Here is a 21,718-nt window from a genome sequence, read left to right as displayed (position 1 = left end):
GTTTAAGCTCCACCCCTTCCGGAGCAACCCCTTTCGGCCAAAAATTATTGCCCACCTCGGTCTAAACCATCCCTGATAGATGTCTGCTAACCTGCTCTTAAATATCTCCAGAAATGGAGATTCCACGACCTCCCTAGGCAATTTATTCCAGTGTTTAACCAGCCTGACAATTAGGAAATTTTTCCTAATGTCCAACCTAAACGTCCCTTGCTGCGATTTAAACCCATTGCTTCTTACATAAGAATGGCCGTACTGGGTCAGACCAAAGGTCCAACTAGCCCAGTAGCCTTTTGTTGCTTTTGCGTTCTCCTTTCTTTGTTAAACTAGTCTCTCTCAGGCTGCTTCCTAATCATCAGGCCCAGATTACACAATGGCCGTTCAGTGCACTTGCATAGGGCCCCCATTTCAGGGGCATACCCAACCACTGATTTTAGGTGGGTGACCCTGAGACTCCACATTCTTTAATCTGGCACTTCTGATTATGACCTCTGTACAATGTTGTGCACTCATACCTGTCTGCCTCCCTCCTCATCCCCATATCATGGGTAAAAGGGAGTCTTCCTTGTCCTGGTAGCTGCTCCTTGTACTCCTCCTCATTTACAGTCTTTTTGTGAACTGTACATGGGAACCTTCCCTTTCATTGCACCAGCTAAAGTTGAGGCCAAGAGATATCTCTAGCAGTAGAGGAATTTTCATACTAAGCTTCATGCTGACAGTCTTTCGCTCAAGTATATAGTCGTAAATAAAACCAGTCAACTCCCTAGAAACTGAATATAGCCTTTTCAGATCTTTTCATGGTGGAGTTGAAATATAATGATACAGGTGCCTTGTATTTCACTTGAAGTGCCAAGATCATCCAGACTGAATGACAGTGGGAGGAATGAATAAGCAGGAGTGCGGGTTAAGACAATGGGAATTATCAGTATGAATATATTTTCTCCTATTTGTGGTCCTTGTTCAGAACTTCTAAAACCTATATTTATGGACTTAATATTTTGTTTTCTTCTGTTGTGCTTCATCTCTTGAGTGAAAGACTGTCAGCAAGAAGCATGTGAGAAGATTCCCCTACTGCTAGAGATACCCCATGGGCCTCGATTTTAGCTGGTGCAACAGTTTTCATATACAGTTCACAAAAAGGCTGTATATGAGGAGGAGTTTATCAGGAATACAAGGATAATTAAATTTACATCTCCATTCAGTCTTTGACTACTTTGTGGGCACTCCAGTGTAGTTGTACATGGAAACCAACAGGTAGGAAGTGGACTATCACCACTAACTCATTTCACATCTATCACAGAAGAGACATCAGATAACTATTTGTCATAACTGGATTGAGTCAGATTTGAACCAGTGACCTAGAGATGAAAGACTCCATATCTCATCCTGTCAGTCTTAAAGTAGGAAAGAAGCTGATTGTTTGGGTTGAATCTTAGCAACATCATGAGATTTCAGCTAATTGCCCTCAGAAATATCTGAATCATATATGTGTTTAATAAATTAAATTATATTTTAATTTCTCTTTGGCATTGAGTAGAGGCTGAATAGCTTTATGGTTTTGATTGATATTTCCTAAGACTGATGGAAAACTTGCAAGGAGATGCAATTGATATTTTGATTTGCTGTTACAACTATAGTATGTATCTAAAGGAAAGTTAAAATATAGACTAACATTCCCTGGGAAAAGTGTGTTTATTCCAAACTACTCCAGATTACCTCTGTAGTTGAGTTTTCTGTTACTTAAAATGATTATTCTTATTATAAGACTACCATAGATATTTTTACCATGGCAAACAAAATCTGGCTCATGTGGTGTGACTTTCTCAATTGCTGTTAATTTTTAAAGGCCAAAATGACTTTTTCTTTACCTATCCATCTCTAAGAAACTTCTGTGGTGACTACTTATTCTTACAAAAATTCTATGGCTGTTTTCTTTGAATTGCTGCACTTCTAATCTAGCATCACAACAATATTTCTGTGGCTGTAAAGTAAGCGGACTAGCATAAAATTTTCCATGATGTATTGTATGGCTTTGTGTATTTTCATATTGTTCTCAGCCATTGCAAATAGCTGGTCTTCCAGATGATGGTGAAAAGTCCGTAAGACACCAAGCCAACTTATGTTGATTTGATTGGAAAGGAAATAGAATTTCTTTGTCTTTCAGTTGCTTGGGTTTAACCTGGTGGAATGAGGTTTGATTAGCCTTGTGTTAATTTGGCTTACATAGCTGCAGATAGAGTAATTAAATTTGATAGAGTAATGAAATTATCCTATAGTTTTTTTAAATCTAGCTGTAGTATTTAATTTAATTTAAAAGGTACATGTAGACTGTAATAACCCCCCCCCCCCCCCCCCAATACTAAGTCTTAGAGCCCAGGTAAGTTGACTCGAGCTGACAGGGCTTAGACTGCCAGGCTAAAAATTGTAATGTAGACCCTCCTCACTTGCAGGGTTTCCAAACTTAGGTATTAACCTAAGCCCAAATGTCTACATTGCAACTCTTATCCCTTCAAGCCTGAACTCTGGGAGCCTGAGTCAATTAGATGTACTCTAATTTTACATGAATGGGAGTGGATTTCAAAGTTGACTATTAACAGTATCATGAAATATTTCCTTGGCACTGTTGATAATACCAAGAAATATTTCCTTATTGCCCTACAGTTCATTAACTTGACTTTTGTTTTCTTATTATTGGACATGGTAAAAACAAGGACTAAGCATCATTTCATTTGCTGCATCATTCAGGCTTCTTCTACCTCAGTCTAGACCCCTTTAATCTTTCTCCTTTCAAAGGTTAAATAATCCTACTTTCCAAAATCTTTTTGTACTCGAAGTTCTGCCATACCTTTAATTATGTTTGGTCTTTAGTCTCCTGTGTATTTTTATTAAAGTTAAAATCACCAACTCTGGCCACAGTATATCAAAAAGGCATGCCATTTTAATATCTATACTATTTCCTTTTTAGTACACTGAAATAGCATACTTGTTTTAACTAATTACTAAAATCCTTTCTGCTTTAATTTATACATACATATTATGGAGAGATGTAATTCTGTTTGTTTAGTTGGTCTTCCCAAGCATATTTTACATTCTCATAAGATTTTCAATTAAAAATAATAAATGAAGGTAAGATTGAGATCCACCTGTTCCCTGTGTCTGCTTTTAGGGGTTTATTTTTGCGTGGTATAAAATATCTTCCCATACCTTTTTATTCCTATGTCTATGTCTGCTCTTTCATTTGCACATTAGACGCACGTTTTAAAATTGCCATGCTAAGTCTACACTGACCAGAGAAGAGTCTGTTTTTCCAATATATCAATCTTACTGTCAGAAGGACTTTGATATTACACAAAGCTTATCTTAAGGTTGTCGTGCCTGAAGCATTTTCTCACAAAGCGGATAATCAGCCTCTGAATGCCCTGTTCATTTTTTTTTTTACTTCACCATCACTACCACATCCAGACAAATTATTGATCCATCATCACATTGTATGAAAGCATCTTCCTGAGATGAAAAAGTAGTTTTACCTCTGTTTTAGTATTAAGTGCCTCAAGTCGCACAAAAGAGAGTAGTAATAAAATTGAGGCAGATGCTATTTGTGTCTCTGCTGGAGACAGCAGATCAGTGAATCTTGGTAAAATCTTTTCTTCTTACCCTCATTTGTCTCTCTTATTATGACAAAACATCTCAGTCATTTTCCAGAATCACCTTTATCTGTTTCACCTTTTCCTTACTATGCACAGCAAGTAACATAGTGCTACTAAAACCATGTGTCCCTGATGAATTATTTATTTATTATTTGTATTACAATATCTCCTAGTGGCAATGTACAAATACAGGTTGGACCTTCCTTGTCCTGCACCCTTGAGACCTGACCCATCCTGAATGTGGGAATTTGCCGTATATGGGAAGGTCCTATGCCACTGCCTCCCAGGATGCTGCCCCTCCCTGCAACTGACTCCGCTTTGACCCCACGGCCCCTGGGCTCCAGCCTGAAGGGCTTGTACTTGGGCTCCCAAGAATGGAGCTCCCCAGCTTCTGTGGTGCTACTTCTCCTCCGTCCAACTGGAAAGCCCCAGGGATGGGGCTTTCTGGCTGCTCCAATTCTGCCATGCTCCCCCGGGGATCCCTGGGGACAGGGCTTGCTGGCTGCCCTGCTTTTGCCGCTCACTCATCCAGCTGCTGCCCTGCTGGGCCAGGACTCCCCAGGGAGGGAGCTCCTCAGACTCCATGGTGCTGCTTCTCCCCTGCCCGAGTGCATATCCCTGCTGGGGATGGAGCACCAGACCCACTGCTGCCCCACCTAGCCAGGGCTCCCCAGGGACAGTTTCCCAGCTATGTAGTCCTGCTTCTCCCCCGCCCAATCCAGGCTCCCCAGCGATGTGGTTCACGCTTCCAGATGCTGAGGCTCTCTGATCCAGTAAAATATGTGGTCCTGCTGGATCACAGATGTTGCTGGACTAGAGAGTCCTAGATTTTGGAGGTTCAACCTGTATCTATTAAGAGAGAGAGTTCCTGCCCTGAGTAATTTAATTTAAGTAGACCCCCCCCCCCGCACGCACACGCGTGCACACACACACGCACACAGAGGCAACCAAAGTACAAACTGAGGAAATTACTTCTCCGATGTCATGCAACAGTTCTGTGGCCAAGTGATGTGTAGAATTTTGGACCTCTATCATAGAGTTCTGTTGCCTATTTTCTGGTCCACAGTGCATCGAGTTATATGCAAGGGTAATTAATTTTTCAACCAGTTATTATTGTGTAACAGAAATGCATGGGCATTTTCCTTGATGCCATTTCCTGAAGGGATGGAATTAAACAGAGCAGAACTTTTTAAAATCTTGACATGTGACCTTATTCATTTGCTCTGCTAGAGATTGCTTTCTTTCAGATTGGCATGGAAATCATGGCATGTGTTGATATACTTTGTGAGTGTATTCATTTATGTATGAAGCAATGTACATGTAGGATGTTAACTTGGGAAACAGATTTTGTACCTATGCTGGAAGTAGGTTACCTGAGAAATGATGTACCAAGTAGCATTTACATGGCATGAAACTAATACTGGCTTAAGATGTGAGGGAGAAAGAGCCAAAGAAAAGGTGGGAAAAGGTGACATTTAAGGAAATAAGGGTTCTTGAAGATGCCATACTGCCAATCAAATAATAACAATAATAAAATTAACTTAGTTCAGTCAATAGCTGTCACCCTTCACAAAGTTCAGAATTGACTACCATAGACAGTACATTAACTGCCACAACACTGTTGGCAGAACAGTTTTGCAATCTTATGGTGTACATAACAATAGTCCCACAATGTTCTACTTCATTAAGTACCAAAGAATCATCATAATTCAGTCCATGGAACTACAGAGCATCCTATTCACTGCTTTTCGGAAGCAAGCCAGTAAAGTGGAAAGGATGGAGGATTCTTGTTCAGCTATAATGTTTTTCTATTAAGCTTTATTTCAGCAGGATTGGCATAGCCACTGCCACTAATTCCTTTGGTGATTCTATAATTAAATAATGTATACATCTAAAAAAGCTCCATTTTAATGCAGATATTTTAAATATCTAATATTTAAATGCTAGGCATTTATAATCAGCAAGTCCAGATAATTTGAATCCAAGAGTTTTAAAAGAGCTGACTGAGGAACTCACTAGACCATAAATGTTGATTTTCAGTAAGTCCTGGAACATCAAGAAAGTTTGAGAAAATTGGAAAAAGCTAACATGCCAATATTTATACAAAAGATAAATGGGATGACCCAAGTAATTATAGGCCTGTTGGTCTAACATTGATCCTAGGCAAGATAATGAAGCAGCTGATATGAAACTCAATAAGTAATTAATAGGAGGATGATTGAATTAATCCCATCAACATGGGTTTTTGGAAAGTGGATCCTGGCAAACTAACTTGCTATCTGTTTTTGGTGAATTTATAAATTTGTTTGAGAAAAGTAATAGTGAGATATACTTAGACTTTTGTAAGGCATTTGATTTTGCACTATGTGAGATTTTGATTAAAAACTAAAATTATATAAAATTATCACAGAGTGACAGTAGGAACTCATGTTCACATGATTATTCACCATGACCCCCAGAGTCACTGCTTTCTAAGATAAAATCTGCCATTGTATAGGTATGGCATATGTTCTTTGTTCCTAGATGTATACATTTACATTTAGCCATATTAAAATGCATATTGTTTGTGTGTACCCCATCTACCAAGTGATCCAGATCACTGTGAATCAATGATGTGTCCTCTATATTATTCACCATTCCCAATTTTTGGGTCATCTGCAAACATTTCCAGTGATGATTTTCAGTTTTCTTCCAGGTAATTAATAAATAAGTTAAATGGCAAACAGCTAATAACTGATCCCTGCATGAACAAACTGGAAATACACACATTTGTGATTCCCCATTTACAATTACATTTTGAGACCTAAAAGACAGTTTTTAATCCATTTAATGTGTGCCTTGTTAATTTTATATCATTCTCGTTTTTAATCAAAATACAGTGCTGGTACTAGGTGAAGCACTTCATAAGGTTTTAACAGGGTTTAAAAGAGAACTAGATAAATTCATGGAGGTTATGTCCATTAATGGCTATTAGCCAAGATCGGTAAGGAATGGTGTCCCTAGCCTCTGTTTGTCAGAGGGTGGAGATGGATTGCGGGAGAGATCCCTTGATCATTACCTGTTCAGTTCACTCCCTCTGGGGCACCTGGCACTGGTCACTGTCAGCAGACAAGATACCGGGCTGGGTGGACTTTGGTCTGACCCAGTATGGCCATTCTTATGTTCTTCAATGTATTCGATTAACACTATCACTTCTATCAACCAAACATGTAATCTAATCAAAAAACAATATCAAGTTGGTTTGACAGGATTTATTTTCCATAAACCTAAGTGGATTTGTATTAATCGTATTACCTTCCTTTAATTCTTTATTAATTGAGTTCTGTATCAGCCACTCCATTAGCTTTCCCAGGATCGATGTCAGACTGACAGGCCTATAATTACCTGTCATCCCATTTACCTTTCTGAAAAATCGGACAGATTAATTGTCATCCAGTGTTCTGGAAGTTCCACAGTGCTCCACGACTTTTATTGAAAATTAATGTTCATGGCCCAGTAAGCTCTTCAGCCAACTCTTCTAAAACTCTTGAATGTAAGTTATCTCAACTTATTTCAGCTATAAAAAGATAACGCAAGTTATCTCAGCTATAAAAATGTCTAACATTAGTGGCTTCTGATTTACATTTTTCTGAAAAGAGTGTTAGCACTATATGATCTGATACATCATCTGTGTTATTCCTAAATACTGGACAGAAATATTTACTGAAATATCTGTCTTTTCTGCAGTATTATTGATAATTCTTCCATTTCCACAAAATAATTGACCAGTACCAGTGTTAGGATTCTTTTAGCTCCTAATATATTTTCAAAATTCCTCTTTATTATCCTTTGCCCTACTGGCCATAGATTTCTCCCTTTCTTCCCTTAGCAATTTTCTAGAATTCCTAATTTCTGAATTTGTATTCATTATTAACTTTCCATTTCTTCCATTTGTTGTGTGTGTATATCTGCATATTTATTTTATTTGTATAGGTGCCTTCACTTTCCCTTTACATCAGTTCAATTTTTAACAAGAAAGACCTTCTTTCTTGTTGGTTGGATTGCACCTTTTTGTGCATCTAATTAAGGTATTCTTAAAAGATTGCAAATTATCATTCACATTTTTCTAATTAAATGCTTCCTCTCAGCTGATATGGCATTTTTTAAATTGGCCCTGGTAAAACACCAAGAATGTATATATTACTGGTCTGTACTTTATTCCGCTTGCACATTATAACTGCAATCAAGGCATGATCACTTCTACCTAAGATACCATTAATTTTTAGTTCTGTGGTCAGTTCCTCTTTATACATTGGGTCATGGTCTAATAAAGAATTCCCCATGTTGGCTTTGATGCTTCTTGAGTAAGGAAATTGTCATGTGTAATGTTTAGAAATTCCAAGGATGTTTTGACAGCATGACACCTCTGGCATATGTCACTCAAATTGAAATCCCCTATGATCACACTGGTTTTTTTTCCACTACACATTCTATAAATTGGTGCTTCAGGAGGTAGTCAGCCTGTTCCCTAATGTGATTTGGTGTCCATAGCAGACAGCAACAAAACCCCATCTTGTGCTTTATCTATTAGAACATTGATCCATAAGCATTCAAGACCACTGGATGCTTAAACAGGAGAATACTAAGTAGGAGTGGAGAGATATAAGATGGATGAGGTAATATCTTTTATTGGACTAACTTCTGTTGGTGAGAGAAAAGTTTTGGAGCTTGCACAGCTAGATACTCTGAGACTCACAGTGAAATGCAAGGTGGAACAGATTGTTTAGAATAAGTACCGTGAATTAGCATATATAACCCACACTGGAGTATAACCCACACTCATGTATAACCCACGGCTTTTCCTGATTGTGTAGAAAAAGTCTTAGATAACCCACGGATGAGTATAACCCGTGGGTTCTATACGCTAATTCACGGTGATTGCACATACCACCTGCCAACGGGGGGGGAGGGGAGAACGGAGAGCACAGCACAGGCACGCTGGCCGGCCTGCGGGACAGGAACTGCACTTGCCCCCAGGTCCCATGCAGCCGCAGCCAGGCACAACCCACCATCCTCCAGGCGGGGGAATGGAGAGCACAGCGCAGGCTTGAGAGTAAAAATAAATGTGTATACCCTGCGAGGGGAGCGGGGTTTGTAAAAACGTGTATAACCCACTGGTTATATACGCTAATTTACGGTAGTTCGCACAAATTCTAGTCAGGGATCATTTGAGGTAGAGTGGCCAGCCAGTCATAGCTTTATCCTCTCTTTTTTGTCCTCTGACTTTATGCCTTAGAGTAGTGTTTCTCAACCAGTGGTACGAGTACCCTTAGAAGTACTCGAGAGAAGTCTGGGGGGGTACATCAACACAACTGAAATTTGGAGAAAAATGAATTTTTGTTTTACATTTTACAGTGCTTTATTATTTTTGTACTTTTACACCCAAATATTTCATCGCCCGCCCAGCTACGATTAAGTTGTTTAAACAAATGTGTTGCAATGGTAGAAAAAAAAATCGTGTCTCTGAAAACTGTAGGTACTGGGGTACCCCCTTTTTTTGAAAAAGGGGTACTTTATTAAAAAAAGGTTGAGAAACGCTGCCTTAGAGCGATAATGATAGACTCAAGGAACTCAATCTATTTAGCTTAAAGAGAAGGTTAAAGGATCACAGTCAGGGACATCCACTGGGCTCTCAGGATATATGTCTACATAGCAAAGAAACGTGATTGGAGCCAACTTGGGTTTGGGCTGCAGAACTGTTTCATTGCCGTGTACACTTCTGGGCTCAGCATGGAGCCCAACTTCTGGAACATTCCCACCTCGAAGGATCCTAGAGCTTATGCTCTAGCCTGAACCTGGAAGTCTTAGTGTACGCAGCAGTGAAACAGCTCTGCAGCCTGAACCCAAAGAGGCTGGCATGGGTGTCTAGTTGCTATGTATCTAGTTGCTTACTCTTCACAGCCGTAAGTTCCAACCTGCCACCCAGTGATCTGTTAACAATCACCAGAACTACAAGCTGAACTCCAGGGGTTCTGTTTCTTTCCTGTTTCTTTTTTAAACCAAATGGTGGAACAGGAAGTTGTCAGAGTAACTGTTTTCCCCCTACTTAGGGCTGTCTCCCCTGCCCTATCTGCTTCTACTACCCACTTCTTCCCACTCAAACACCAGAATCTAATATTCTGGCATCATGTTCTGACCATGAGGTCAGACCATCCACCTCTTGGTTGTGATAGTGACTTGATTGCATTCTGTAAGTATCTAGATGAGGAACAAACATTTGAGAATGGGTTCTTTGATTTAGCTGAAAAGGGTACAACAAAACACAACAGCTAGAAATTGAAGCTAGACAAATTCAGACCAGAAATGAAGTGTGAATTTGACAGTGTAATTAGCCATTGGAACAATTTGTCAAGGGTCATGGTGGATTCTCCATCACTGGCAATGTTTAAAATAAGATGGGATGTTTTGTTAATGCTGTGCTCTCAGAATTAGTTTGGGGAGGTTCTGTGGCCTGTATTACACAGGAGGTCAGACAAGATCAAGGTGTTTCAAACTCTGGATTGTGGCTTGTAAGAACAAGCCACTAGCTGATAGAGAGACACTTGGCCTGTACCAGCAGAGGCGCAGGTAAAAAAATCTCAGCTTTCATTGGCTGTGGATCGCTGTTCCTGGCCAATGGGAATTGCAGTCACCCATACTTGTGGAGGCACAGGTAAATAAAGCATCTCGCAGCCAGCTAGTGGTTTGCCCTTGCAAGCCACAACTCATGAAAACCCCTGCGCTAGATGATTAGAATGGTCCCTTCAGGCTATGGAATCTATTAAATTAAGTTGGCAATATTACAAGAGATTACTAAAACCATTCAAAATAGGAGCTTTTCTACTTGGTTAGAATTAGTCATATTTTAAGTTGTTGAACTTTGTGTTATATGCAGGATGCTGTAATTTTTTGACTTTTAGGTGTGTTTTTTTTAAATGCCTATTCCTAAATGAGCCCTTGACTGCATCATAATGAAAGGTAGAAAAGCTATTTAATCAAATCTAGGCCTGCCTCTAATGAGAGTTTGTCAGAGACTTTGAAGGATTTAAAATCCACCCCAATGTTTTTATTAAGACACAAATAAGTCTCTGGGTGTTAGTATAAATATTGAGTTGATAATATGTAATACGACTAACAATAACAGCAACTTGTGGCACTGTGTAAAAGTACAATAAAATGAAGTCACACGTATTTTTGAAGAAACACTTTTTACTACTTACTGTCTGATTTGAAATCACGCCAGTGTTAGGATTACTGCACAAAGGTATGAGTCCTTGTATTGCTGTTCAGAAGAGAGGGAGAGCACAAAGAAGAATTGTTGTGTTGTGGTGTTTTCTGAAACCTCTGAAGAACCTATACACTTTGTCAATGCAAATGGATGAATGATTTCCTATACTTGTTAATCAAATGCACTATTAAAATCATGTTATGGCTGGAGTGTGACTCCAAAAGCAAGATTTCATCACTATTTCCATTTTAACATTTTTTCAGGTGCTCGAAGTTTTTAAAGGTTTCTTCTTGGTGTCCCTGGTCTGCTGGGGGGGTCCAGCGCCAGCAGACCAGGGGCAGACCAGCAGACCAGGGACACCCCCAGCAGACCAGGGACACCTACCGGGCAGCGCCCCAGCTGTTCTGTCCCAGGCTCCAGATTCAGCAGCTGTTGAAACTGATCAGGCTGATTCCAGGAAGCTGGGGGCAGAGCAACTCTGCCTCTGGCTTCCTGTAGTCAGCCCCTGGTCAGTTTCAGTGGCAGCAGCTGAATCTGGAGCCAGTTCCGACTTACATACAAATTCAACTTAAGAACAAACCTATAGTCCCTATCTTGTACGTAACCCGGGGACTGCCTGTATTCAAATTTAGCATTCTGTTAATGTACTTTTGTACAGGGAATTATGTATGTTAACATATATTGGGCAAAATTCATCTATCCTTCCAATTCAAGTGACATCCTAGTCTGTATATTGCCAGGAAAGATGAAAGAAATTTTTTATTAGAGCATTTTATACATTATGAAGTGATGCACTTAAAATAAATAAATGTCTGGCTCCTATTTGGGGAAGAAAGAAGAGGAGGGAAGATTTTAACTGTGTGTCCAACCACAAAAACAGATCAAGTATATAACAGTTAATGTTGAAACATTCCAAGATACCTGAAAAGCAAAAGGACAGGGTAGAAAGTATAATTGGCATTTCAAGGTAAGATTTTAACAATCTAAATATTAATGTTTATTGAGGCAGAATGCTCCCACGAGAGAGAAAACAAATTTAGAAAAGCTAGCAAGTAACATTGTAAACATTTAATGCATTAGTTAATCACTTGACCACAGATCAATTTAAGTTTGTTTTATTCTAGCAAGTATCATACATCTCAGAAGTAAACAGAATGTATTAGATCAGTTCAGGAATAAAGGAAACTCACAATCTTTGAAGATCTCAGACCTAAACAGAAAATCTAACTACAGGATCATTCTCCTTAGATATTGTTTCTGAACTTATTTGCTGATATCTTGTCCCGGAAAGTACATGAATATTTAACTGAATTTGAGAAGAAAAAAATATTAGGGCCTTAATTTTTTTCATAAATCGTGATTTCTTGAACTTTACACTTTACGTTTTTAGTGAGTGTAAAAGAATAAAATATTTACATCTCTGTACAGTCTGTCTCCCAAAGCTGGGAGAAGTCTGTTCTTTTACATAAGTCTGATTGTCAGAACATTTACCAATAGTCTTCTCTCCTAGAAGTCCTGTCCCTTTACTTAAATTGGATCTTTTTAAACATTGCAAAAGAAATCAGGAAAAAAATCTTTCAAAAAACTTGATAGGCTCTAGAATTGTTCCTGCTTGTGAAATATTTATGACCCATCTCCTGCAAATGTTTTTTCTGGTTCTCTCGTGTTAACATATTTTTAGGTTAAGTCAGAGTTACTCAACTTTGGAAGCACCAGGAGCCATCATGAAACTGATAGCACATGCTGAGGGCTGCAACATAAGTGTGGTTGCATATATATATATATATATATATATATATATATATATATATGCAAATAGCTTATTTCACACTGACGGGCACAAACACAAAGATTAAGGTAAGACTACACCACACGCAGGGCTCATTTAAGTCAGTTCTGTTGATATTAATAAAATGCAATTTTAACCCAATTTCTAGCCTTACGACAGCACTTTTAATGAGCAGTGACAACAGTCTAGGAATTAAACTACTAAAACGTATATCAACAGAAGACCATTATATTGACTACTTTTTTTTGGCTCCAGTCTGCGAGCTGCATGTTGAGCCCTGATTAAACCCTAACTGCACTGCAGGCCACAAACAAACAGGCCGTGGGTCGCATGTGGCCCACAGGCTGCGTGTTAAGTAGCCCTGGATTAAGTTATGACTTTTGTAGACTTTTTGCATAAACTCTTCCTTCCAAGAGGAATCCAACATGATTGTTCTGCTTGGTCTGCCACTTCCTCCACATTTGTGCTATGGCTGACAACTTTCCTATTTTCTCTCTTAAATTTCACTTTACATATGCCAGTTTTGTCTTGAATAGACAATTTTACCATGAGAATTGAGTGGCTTGAGTAACTGGAATGGTGAATAGTGATTGCTTTACTTCTAGATTACTGGTTCAATCCAGCTGAATCTGATAACATCCAAAGGGTGTTGCCATCAGATAAGGCACTAGTCAGCTATACAAAATGAACTACTAGTTTCAAAATCTATTTTTCACTCAGTGACACCCAGTAATCACAGCTGGCACACTTCTGACAAATCAGAGAGGTAGATATTGCCAAAGTTTGTTAGTGCCAATGTTGAATGCCCCTTGTATTTTAAATATGCCCTAGTACGTAGTACTGAAAAAGTGAATGCTACAAAATGAAAGCAGCAGGTGAAGCCCAAGTTATTTTGGTCTGTACAGATGTCTTCATGACATTGGGTGATCATTTTTCCTCACGAAAAACCTATCCTAGTTGTACCTTAATTTTCCAGTAAGGAACAACTACTAACTACAGTAAACTTCCGATAATCCGGCACCTTTAGGACCCAGGGGGTGCTGGATTATCAGATATGCCTATCGGAAGGGGGGGCTATGAGGGCTCTGGGGTGGGGTGGGGGAGATGGGGGCGCGGTGCTGCAGGACCAACCTGGCAACACCCCAGCTGCTCTGCCTCAGGCGTCCCCAAGTCAGCCGCTGCAGAAACTGACCAGCGGCTGACACCGGGAAGCCCGGGACAGAGCAGCTCCAATTGTCCAGCTGCCTGGAGCACTTCCGGGTTCCAGGTGGTGCCGGACTAGCAGGGATGCTGGACAACTGGAGTTTTACTGTACTCTCATAATTTTCCAGGGCTTGATGGGAGGGTTCTGTTCACTAGAAGGCAGAGCACATCATGACCATGGGTGAAGCAAGTCTCAAATCTATGGTGCCTGACAGCTGTCAGAAATCCAACCTGATCCATTTTACCTGCATTCTGAACCATGTGCTGGAAGGGGGATAAGAATTGTATTAATAGTGGTGACAGGTGGTAAAGGAAGAACCTGCTTGTGCAGATTGGCTGGAGAGTAGTGCTGATGGCACTGTGAGTTGAATAGGCAGTGGAAAGGCAGGTGGTCTGCCAGTAGAAATGGAATTATGCGATATTACTCTGTTCAGAAGTTGGAAGAGAGAAAAAGTGGGGTTCTTAATTATTTTGTTTAATGAATGTACATAGCTACCTATAGTCATAACACCTGGGGCTTTTTAAGCTCTTTAGATGTCAAATGGTCAATATGTGGGTACCTCTAAGTCAGGGCTGGGCAAAAATACAGCCCGAGGGCCAGATCCAGCCTGTGAACCCACAGGATCCAGCTTGGGGATGCAGCGGGGACTCAGGCAGACTCCCTGCTTGCCCCGCCCCCATCCACTCCTCAGAAAAGCAGCTGCTGTGGCCATTTTCTCAGCTGTGAGCCTGTGGGAGGGGGCAGTGGTGCTTCATACCCTCAGCACAATCCCATTATCCGATTTCTGGCCAACTCCCTCACTTGCCCACCATGGAGTGTCAGACTTCCAGTAGTGACACTGGACATACATTCCATGCTCCAGGGCGAGGGAATCAGAAAAGAAGCAGTGACTGAGACAGGAATTCTCAAAGGTATTTCTTCAAAAAGGCAGTGAGTGAAGCACGACTCCCCCTCCCCTCAGGCTCTTATTCACCAATGCACATGGCTTCGGCAGCACAGGCAGGTAGGATGCCTAGAAAAGGTGCCTGACTGCTAGCTGGGAGTCATCCAGGTAAGTCTCCTGGCCAGAGCCTGCCTATGGCATGCCCACCCCACCCTCTGCCCCTGCAACCCAGACAACCCAAACCTGTCCTCTTCCTGAATCCATACCACTTCCCAGACCCTGCACCCCAATCCCCTGCCCTGGGTCACAACCCAAACCCCTGCACCTCAGTCCAGTGCCCCAGGTCACAACTGCCTCCTTCACCAAAATTCCCAGACCTCACATTCCCTCTTCTACCCCAATCCCTCTGTATCCATCCTCCATCCTAGACTCCGCACCTCCTCCATTAATATTATGGAAGGGTACGGTCCTTGACCACTTTCCAAAATCTTGAAATGGCCCCCATCAAAAATTACTGCCCACCTCTGCTCTAAAGAAAGCCCATGACACTGAGAAAGTAATGCTGGCAATTCAGGAGTGGCTCTCTTTCCTCCAAATCTATTTTAAACCAATATCCTCACATTGTGTTTGAGAGCACTGAGCTGTCTTTGGATGAGATTTAGAGCTAGGATTCCTTCTGTTGATGATCTTAAAGGTCTTCTGACACTTCTTGGAAGAGTAGAGTTAGGGACATTAGCCTGGGCAATATTCAGTTTGTGTAATCATGTTTTATATATCTAAAGTTTCTCCGGTAGTTTTAATACAACAGATACAAAGTTCACGTTGGCTATGTCTAGACTACAGGCTTCTTTCAGAAGATCTTCCGAGAAAACTTCTTCCGAAAGAGAGTGTCCACACTGCAAAAGTATATCGAAAAAGTGGTCTGCTTTTTTGAAAAAGAGTGTCGAGACTGAATGGAAGCTCTCTTGCATGTAAGCTGTGATTGCTATGGATGGAATGGCCACCAGAGCACCTGTGCTTTTTTCTCTTTCCTCTTTTTTTGAAAGAACTCCCTCTTCACTGTCCACACACACCTTTTTGCAAAAGAGCTCTTTTGCAAAAAGGCTTCTTCCTCATAGAATGAGGATTACAAATGCCAGAAAAACCCCTCTGTTCTTTCGATTTTCTTGCGGAAGAACGCAATTGCAGTGTGGACGGTCCTCAAGTTTTGTCGGAAAAAAGGCCGTTTTGGTTGTGCTGTGCGGTGCGCTCCTACAATGTTGAGTATTATTGTAAAGATGCCTGTATTTCAGTGGTGGGTGAATTAATCCTATGAACAGAGAGAAGAAGAAAAATCCATATAGAGATTAGAAAGATTTTTTTGGAAAGGAAATTAATGAGATTGAACATGATAAAGAAGTATACAAATAATGAATAGCACACAGAAGGAAAACTAGCCACTTGTATTTATCCTGTCTCATAATATCAGAAGCTCCTATTTTTTCATAACACAACATTGAAATTGAAAGACATCAAATTTAAAATTGAGGTTAAGTGATTAGCATGTATATGGATAACAAATATTGCTAAGAATGTTTAAAAGTTCTTAAGAACTAAAAACTCTCATCTTTCAGGGCATAAGCTAAATAACTTATGGGGTTAAAAAGAAACTTTCCCTATGAGCAGGATATGCCATCCTGCTGCCAGCCTCCTGCATGGGATCCTGCTTAATCGGTTAACTAGTTAAATGTAAGGTTTAACCGGTTAACTGATTAACCGGGATTTTACATCACTAGTAAATAGTTATACAAGACATGCTTGTGGATGGGTTGAGTTCTCAGTTTGCCTTTGACAGAATGTGCAGGCCTTATGCTAGTCTCCAAATTTTTCCCTTTTCTGGGGTTTGGCTTTATTGGCTGCTGAAAAGCAATAACAGACTGTAAACCTCAAACTATGCTTCCTCTTGTAGCTAGACTGTCCCTAAGGTTTTCCTCCAAGATTGTCTTTCTGGTCCATTGTCGCCAACAATCTCTTTCTGCATCCCTAATACCCTGGGTTGTATTAATGAGCTTCAGTCCATCAACAGACTTTTAGCATGTTCATGTAAATTGTAAACCCTACTGTTAGGTTGGGTCAACCAAAGAACCCAGTTAAAATGCCTTTCTCTCACTTGACTCCATCCATCCTTCATGGCTGTGGATATGTGGGTGATTTACACAGACAAGAAAAGGTGTTGAATTAACTGAACAGTGCACTTCTGCTTCAGGAGAAATACTCTTCCAAAGCACAATACATGAAAACTCTATCTTAAAGTGGGGAATAAATTGTTTATGAATTGAGACTTGCACACTAAAGTACTATAACATGCTTTCAGCCAAGTACATCCTCAAATACTTATAATGAATTCACTCTAGTATGTATTTAGATAAGAAAAGTTATTCATTTATATATAAGTACAACTGCTTATATAAAATGGATGACTTACAGTTCTGGTTCTCAGATACTTCCCCGTCATTTAAACGAGATATGTTAGTGTTATTTTGGTGTATATAATATTGAATAGAAGTGATTTGTGGTGATGTGTACTGTAATATATCACAGAGAAAAAAAATTTTATATAATATTTCTATGTATTTAATAAAACATGTGACATGTTGATTCAATGACCATGAGATACTACCATTAAACCATGTGCAATACATTAGCTAGAGAATGTGTTGCCTAGGCCCGAGGACCCTGCAAGAACTCAGGCTGCAGCCTGAACCTGAATGTCTACTCTACAGTCAAATAGCCCATTAGCCCATTCAGCTGGCAGGGGCAAGCCCCAGGTGTCTAATTCCAGTAAACATACCCTAAGACAAATAGATGAGTACCTGGGTTTAATTCCTGGCCTTTCACTCCTTTGTTGGATTGGGATGGTTGTGAAGGCTACAGGTTAAAAGCAATCAAACAGTAATGATTTGTAAAAATAAGATTTCATCTCTTTCTATTGATGCTCTCAGCACACTGTTCATCATACAAACAATTTTAAATATATTTTAATGAAAGACCACCGTAAAGAACTCAAAATGTAGTCATATAAAAAGCATACAAACTGTTGCCTGACATTTTATCCAAGTTTTACACTTGCCAATTTTCTCCAGCAATTTGCGAAAAAATGTTTATTATCCCATGGAAAAAAATTTCTATTTAATATTTGGATATAATTTTCCTTAGTCATCATCCCTTGTAAGTGCATTGCATTTGCATAGCAGAGTTGATGGCAGAATTGAGTTTGTTCTATTTTTTGAGGAAATTTGCTGTTGTCTAACAAATATTAAACAAATTTAATCACATGACTAAACAGCAATATTTTTAAGTTATATAAAAGATGGAGAGATGAGTGTGCATTTTCTTACAATAAATATGGAATTTATATGTATGAACTATGAAAATCTGTATTCATAAAAACATAATATATGAAATATAACATTTGTCTTTATAAATCCGTTTTTTGACCTTTGATACCCATGTATGGGGTGCAAGAAAAGAAGTGCTTGGTTAACATGTTGACTTGGTGTGATGTACAAAAACTGTCTTATGCACCTTTGTTGCATACACAGTTGTAAACTATAGCATTTTTAATTATAAAGAAGTGGTGTAGTATAAATTGATTGGGATTTTATTGTAGTTAAAAGCTGAAATAGAGGAGCTTTATATTTGAGAATAGTATGGGAGCTTCTGAGCAATTCGACTTTAGCTGTCCTCTTTACTTCAAGATGTAATGTAAATACTGAGTCATTACTTTATCTTTAGAAATAATTATATACCAAATATTGTCAAAACTGATTTTATTATGCATGTGTTTTCTAACAGTTGCAAGAAGCAATCAAGGCTGGCAAAGGTGTGACTTCAGCTATTGACCTATGTCATTACCATGGAAACAGAGCACTGGAGGCCCTGGAGAGCTTCCCTCCCTCTGAGGCCAGATCTGCTTTGGAAAACATGGTTTATGCTGTGACCAGATTTTCATGACATACAATTAAAAAAAAGACAAGTTCTTGTTCTTTTGCAGAAAACAACTAGATGGATAGTGGCTGGGAAAAGGCAAAAAAAAAATCCTGTATTTTTCAAGAACTAAATTTGCTAGTTGCTTCCTCCTCCCTCTTCCCCCATTTACCGCATTGCTACATGAACATGCATTCTTTGGAAATGTTATAAACAAAATTAGGGGAAAAAGGTCAAACAGTTTTCACTTGCCATGCCAGAAGCATACTTGAGGCTGCACCAGTAGAAATAATTAATGAGACTCACTTCTGTGACCTCAGCAAATGGACAGGAAATAAGTCCTTATTGATTGGACATAGCCAGGGATGGCGCCAATGTGGTGGCCTGTGGTTTTCCTGCACTAGAGAGGACAGAGGGGGGCCTGAAGCTGCAGGTGTCAGGAAAAACACTTTCTAAAACTGCCAGAGAGGGGCTGTTTAAGTCAAGAATTAATGTACCAATTTATCAACATGAAGGGCAGTTCAGTAAATTAACACGGAAAAATCCTTTATTTGTCTATATGCAGTTATGTCGCCTCACACTGTTTTTATGTATTCCAAAGTAAAATTACTCTGTGCCTAATGCTTTCAGTATTTGAGAAACTTGCTGAGAATATGTGTCAAGCATGGTAAGTAGGAGCTTTAAATTATTTAATCAAATATTAATTTGGCTCTGTTAAGAGAATTGATTGCCTGTGTTTTTATACTGTATGTATAAAATACTTTGCCTTGGCTCAGAGAATGAGGTTTTCAACACTTTAAGGGGGAAAAAAGTCTTCCCTCCAAATCAAGCAATTTGTTTCAGAACAATTGTACCCTAAATCATTTCTCAGATTTATGTGACACTTGTTTTCACTTAAGTCAAATAAATGTGAATTTGTAATGTTTAGCATCAATCTTTTGGCAGAAAGGAACGAGGAATAGTCTTCTATTAGCACAGTTTTTTTACTCTTCTAAATAAATTTATAGAACAAGAGAAGTTTTTCTAACCTTCGTTTGTCAGATTTTAAATCCAATTACAGAAAGAATATAAGGTATATCAGAAGTCTGCAATTTGACACTGTCTCTAGTTTGTTCATAGGAGATGATTTTTGTGGTTTGCATGCATGCAATCTGAGAACTTCGTTGACAAGAAGGCTGAGTTTACATAAATGATCTAGATTGAGACTCAGCTACCTTTCTTCCTTCTGTGGTGTAATTACAGCCCAATCTGGAGACAGCTAGCACAGCAAACAGATTTCATTACATCGCTCACTCAAACATTAAGTGGAGTTATTTCTGTTAAATTTTACTGCTCTTCTCAAAAAAAAAAAAAAGTAAGGTGTCACAATTTTTTTTATCATGGGCTAGCATGTTGCATTCAGCTGAAAGGAAAATAAAAAGCTACATATATTAAAGCATTGTCAAAATAGATACATATATAATATATGTGCACAGTGTACTTGAGACATTTGTGTTCTTGCTCAGATTTATACAAGTTCAGTTTCAATGCTTTTGACAGTGAGCTGAATTCTTTGAGATTGTTTTCCCTCGCTACTCTTATTGAAAGACTATTCCAGAACATTGCTCCTTTGATAATTAGAAACTTTCTTGTAATCTTCAGCCTAAATTTTATTCATGGCCAATTTATATCAACTTGTTCTTGTGCCAACATTGTTCTTTAACAATGACTGCTGTGAATTATCATGCTTTCTGCACTTTTTAGAAATATATATTTCTGTTTCTAACATCTCCTTCTTCTTTATCACATGTGAGCCATGAAGGCTTATCAGTCCCCCATCCCCTTCAAACTCCTTTCCCTGCTCTGTCCACTCATATCCTGAAAGATAAGCATCACCGCATCCTTCACAGTTCTAGTCAACATCACTCCTGAACTGGTTAGAGCAGTGTTTCCCAATTTTATTTGGCCATGGAACCCTTTTCAGAATTTCAAGGAACCCCTAGGTTTGTCAAGGAAAAAAAAAGAGGGAACCCACCAATGCATGAAAATCACATTCGTTCCCCCAAGACCCCACCCCTTTGAGGTCTCATCCTCTCTGTTCTCCTTCTCTCCATCACTTGCTATCCCCAGCACTTATACTCTCTCACTGGGTTGAGACAGGAGGTGTGGGCTCTGGGGTGGGAATGAGGGATTTGGGTGTGGGAAGGGGTGAGAAGTGCAAGCTCTGGGAGGAAATTTGAATGCAGGAGAAGGGGATGCTGGCTCAGGGAGGGGGCTCCAGGCTCGGGAGTATTGGGCTCAGGTGGAAGGTTAGGTTCCAAGCAAGTCACAGGCTTGTGGATGTGGGAGTGCAGGAGTTTGTGTTAGATATGTGAAGGGCTCAGGGCAAGGAGGCTGAGAGTATGATGGGCTCAGGACACAAATTTGTGATGTGTGGATGGTGCAGGAGTGTTGTGGCAGAAGACTGAGGATGTGGGGATGCAGGAGTTTGGGGATGTAAGAGGCTCAGATTTGGGGTCAGATGGTACAGGAGTGTTATGATGCTGCAGTGAGATGGGGATTTGGCCCCAATTGGGGGCATGTTGGCCAAGCTTCATTTTTAAATAAAATATTATGTCAAACTGAAAAGGTTTTAGCATTGTCTTCATTTATGAGAAGGGTGGGGAATCTGTTTTGAGTCAAGGGTCACTGACTCACAGAGAAGTCAGTCGGGGCCACACAAGTGAGATGCAAAATAACCCCTCCAAAACCTCCACGCCTCACTAATGTGGTCCCAACTGTGCTGGTGTGGGCAGAGGACAGGGTGCTAGTGGGTTCTGGGGCCGAGAAGAGGGTGCTGTGGGGTGGCAGGGTGCTGGGGCAGGATGCTGGGGTCAGGGACATGGTCCTGCTGGGCACTGGGGTGGGTGGCAGGGTGCTGGGGCCAGGGACAAGGTGGTACTGGGTGCTAAGGTGAATGGCAGGGTGCTGGGGCTGGCGACAGGGTGCTGCTGGGTGCTGGGGATAG

At 40.0% G+C, this 21,718-nt stretch overlaps 1 protein-coding gene across 2 annotated transcripts in view; it reads left to right on the top strand.

Moving 5' to 3' along the window:
- The window catches only part of PDSS2 (decaprenyl diphosphate synthase subunit 2), a 208,822-nt gene extending 187,483 nt beyond the window's left edge, over positions 1 to 21,339 (top strand). Inside the window, exon 9 of one of the 2 annotated variants that reach the window (XR_016349154.1) lies at positions 18,601 to 18,698. Coding sequence is in view for 1 of the 2 variants with exons in the window: in XM_006123168.5 (XP_006123230.1) it covers positions 18,601 to 18,759 (159 nt within the window). In the remaining variant the exon portion in view is untranslated. Of the gene's footprint in view, positions 1 to 18,600 lie in introns of both variants that reach the window. The other variant, XM_006123168.5, reaches the window with a different exon arrangement.
- The last annotated feature ends 379 nt before the right edge of the window (positions 21,340 to 21,718 follow it).

The sequence above is a fragment of the Pelodiscus sinensis genome, chromosome 3 (assembly GCF_052426305.1).
Source record: "Pelodiscus sinensis isolate ZL-2025 chromosome 3, ASM5242630v1, whole genome shotgun sequence".
Lineage (NCBI taxonomy): Eukaryota > Metazoa > Chordata > Testudines > Trionychidae > Pelodiscus > Pelodiscus sinensis.
Note: the sequence above shows the minus strand (reverse complement) of the source record. Positions and strands in the feature narration are given on the sequence as shown.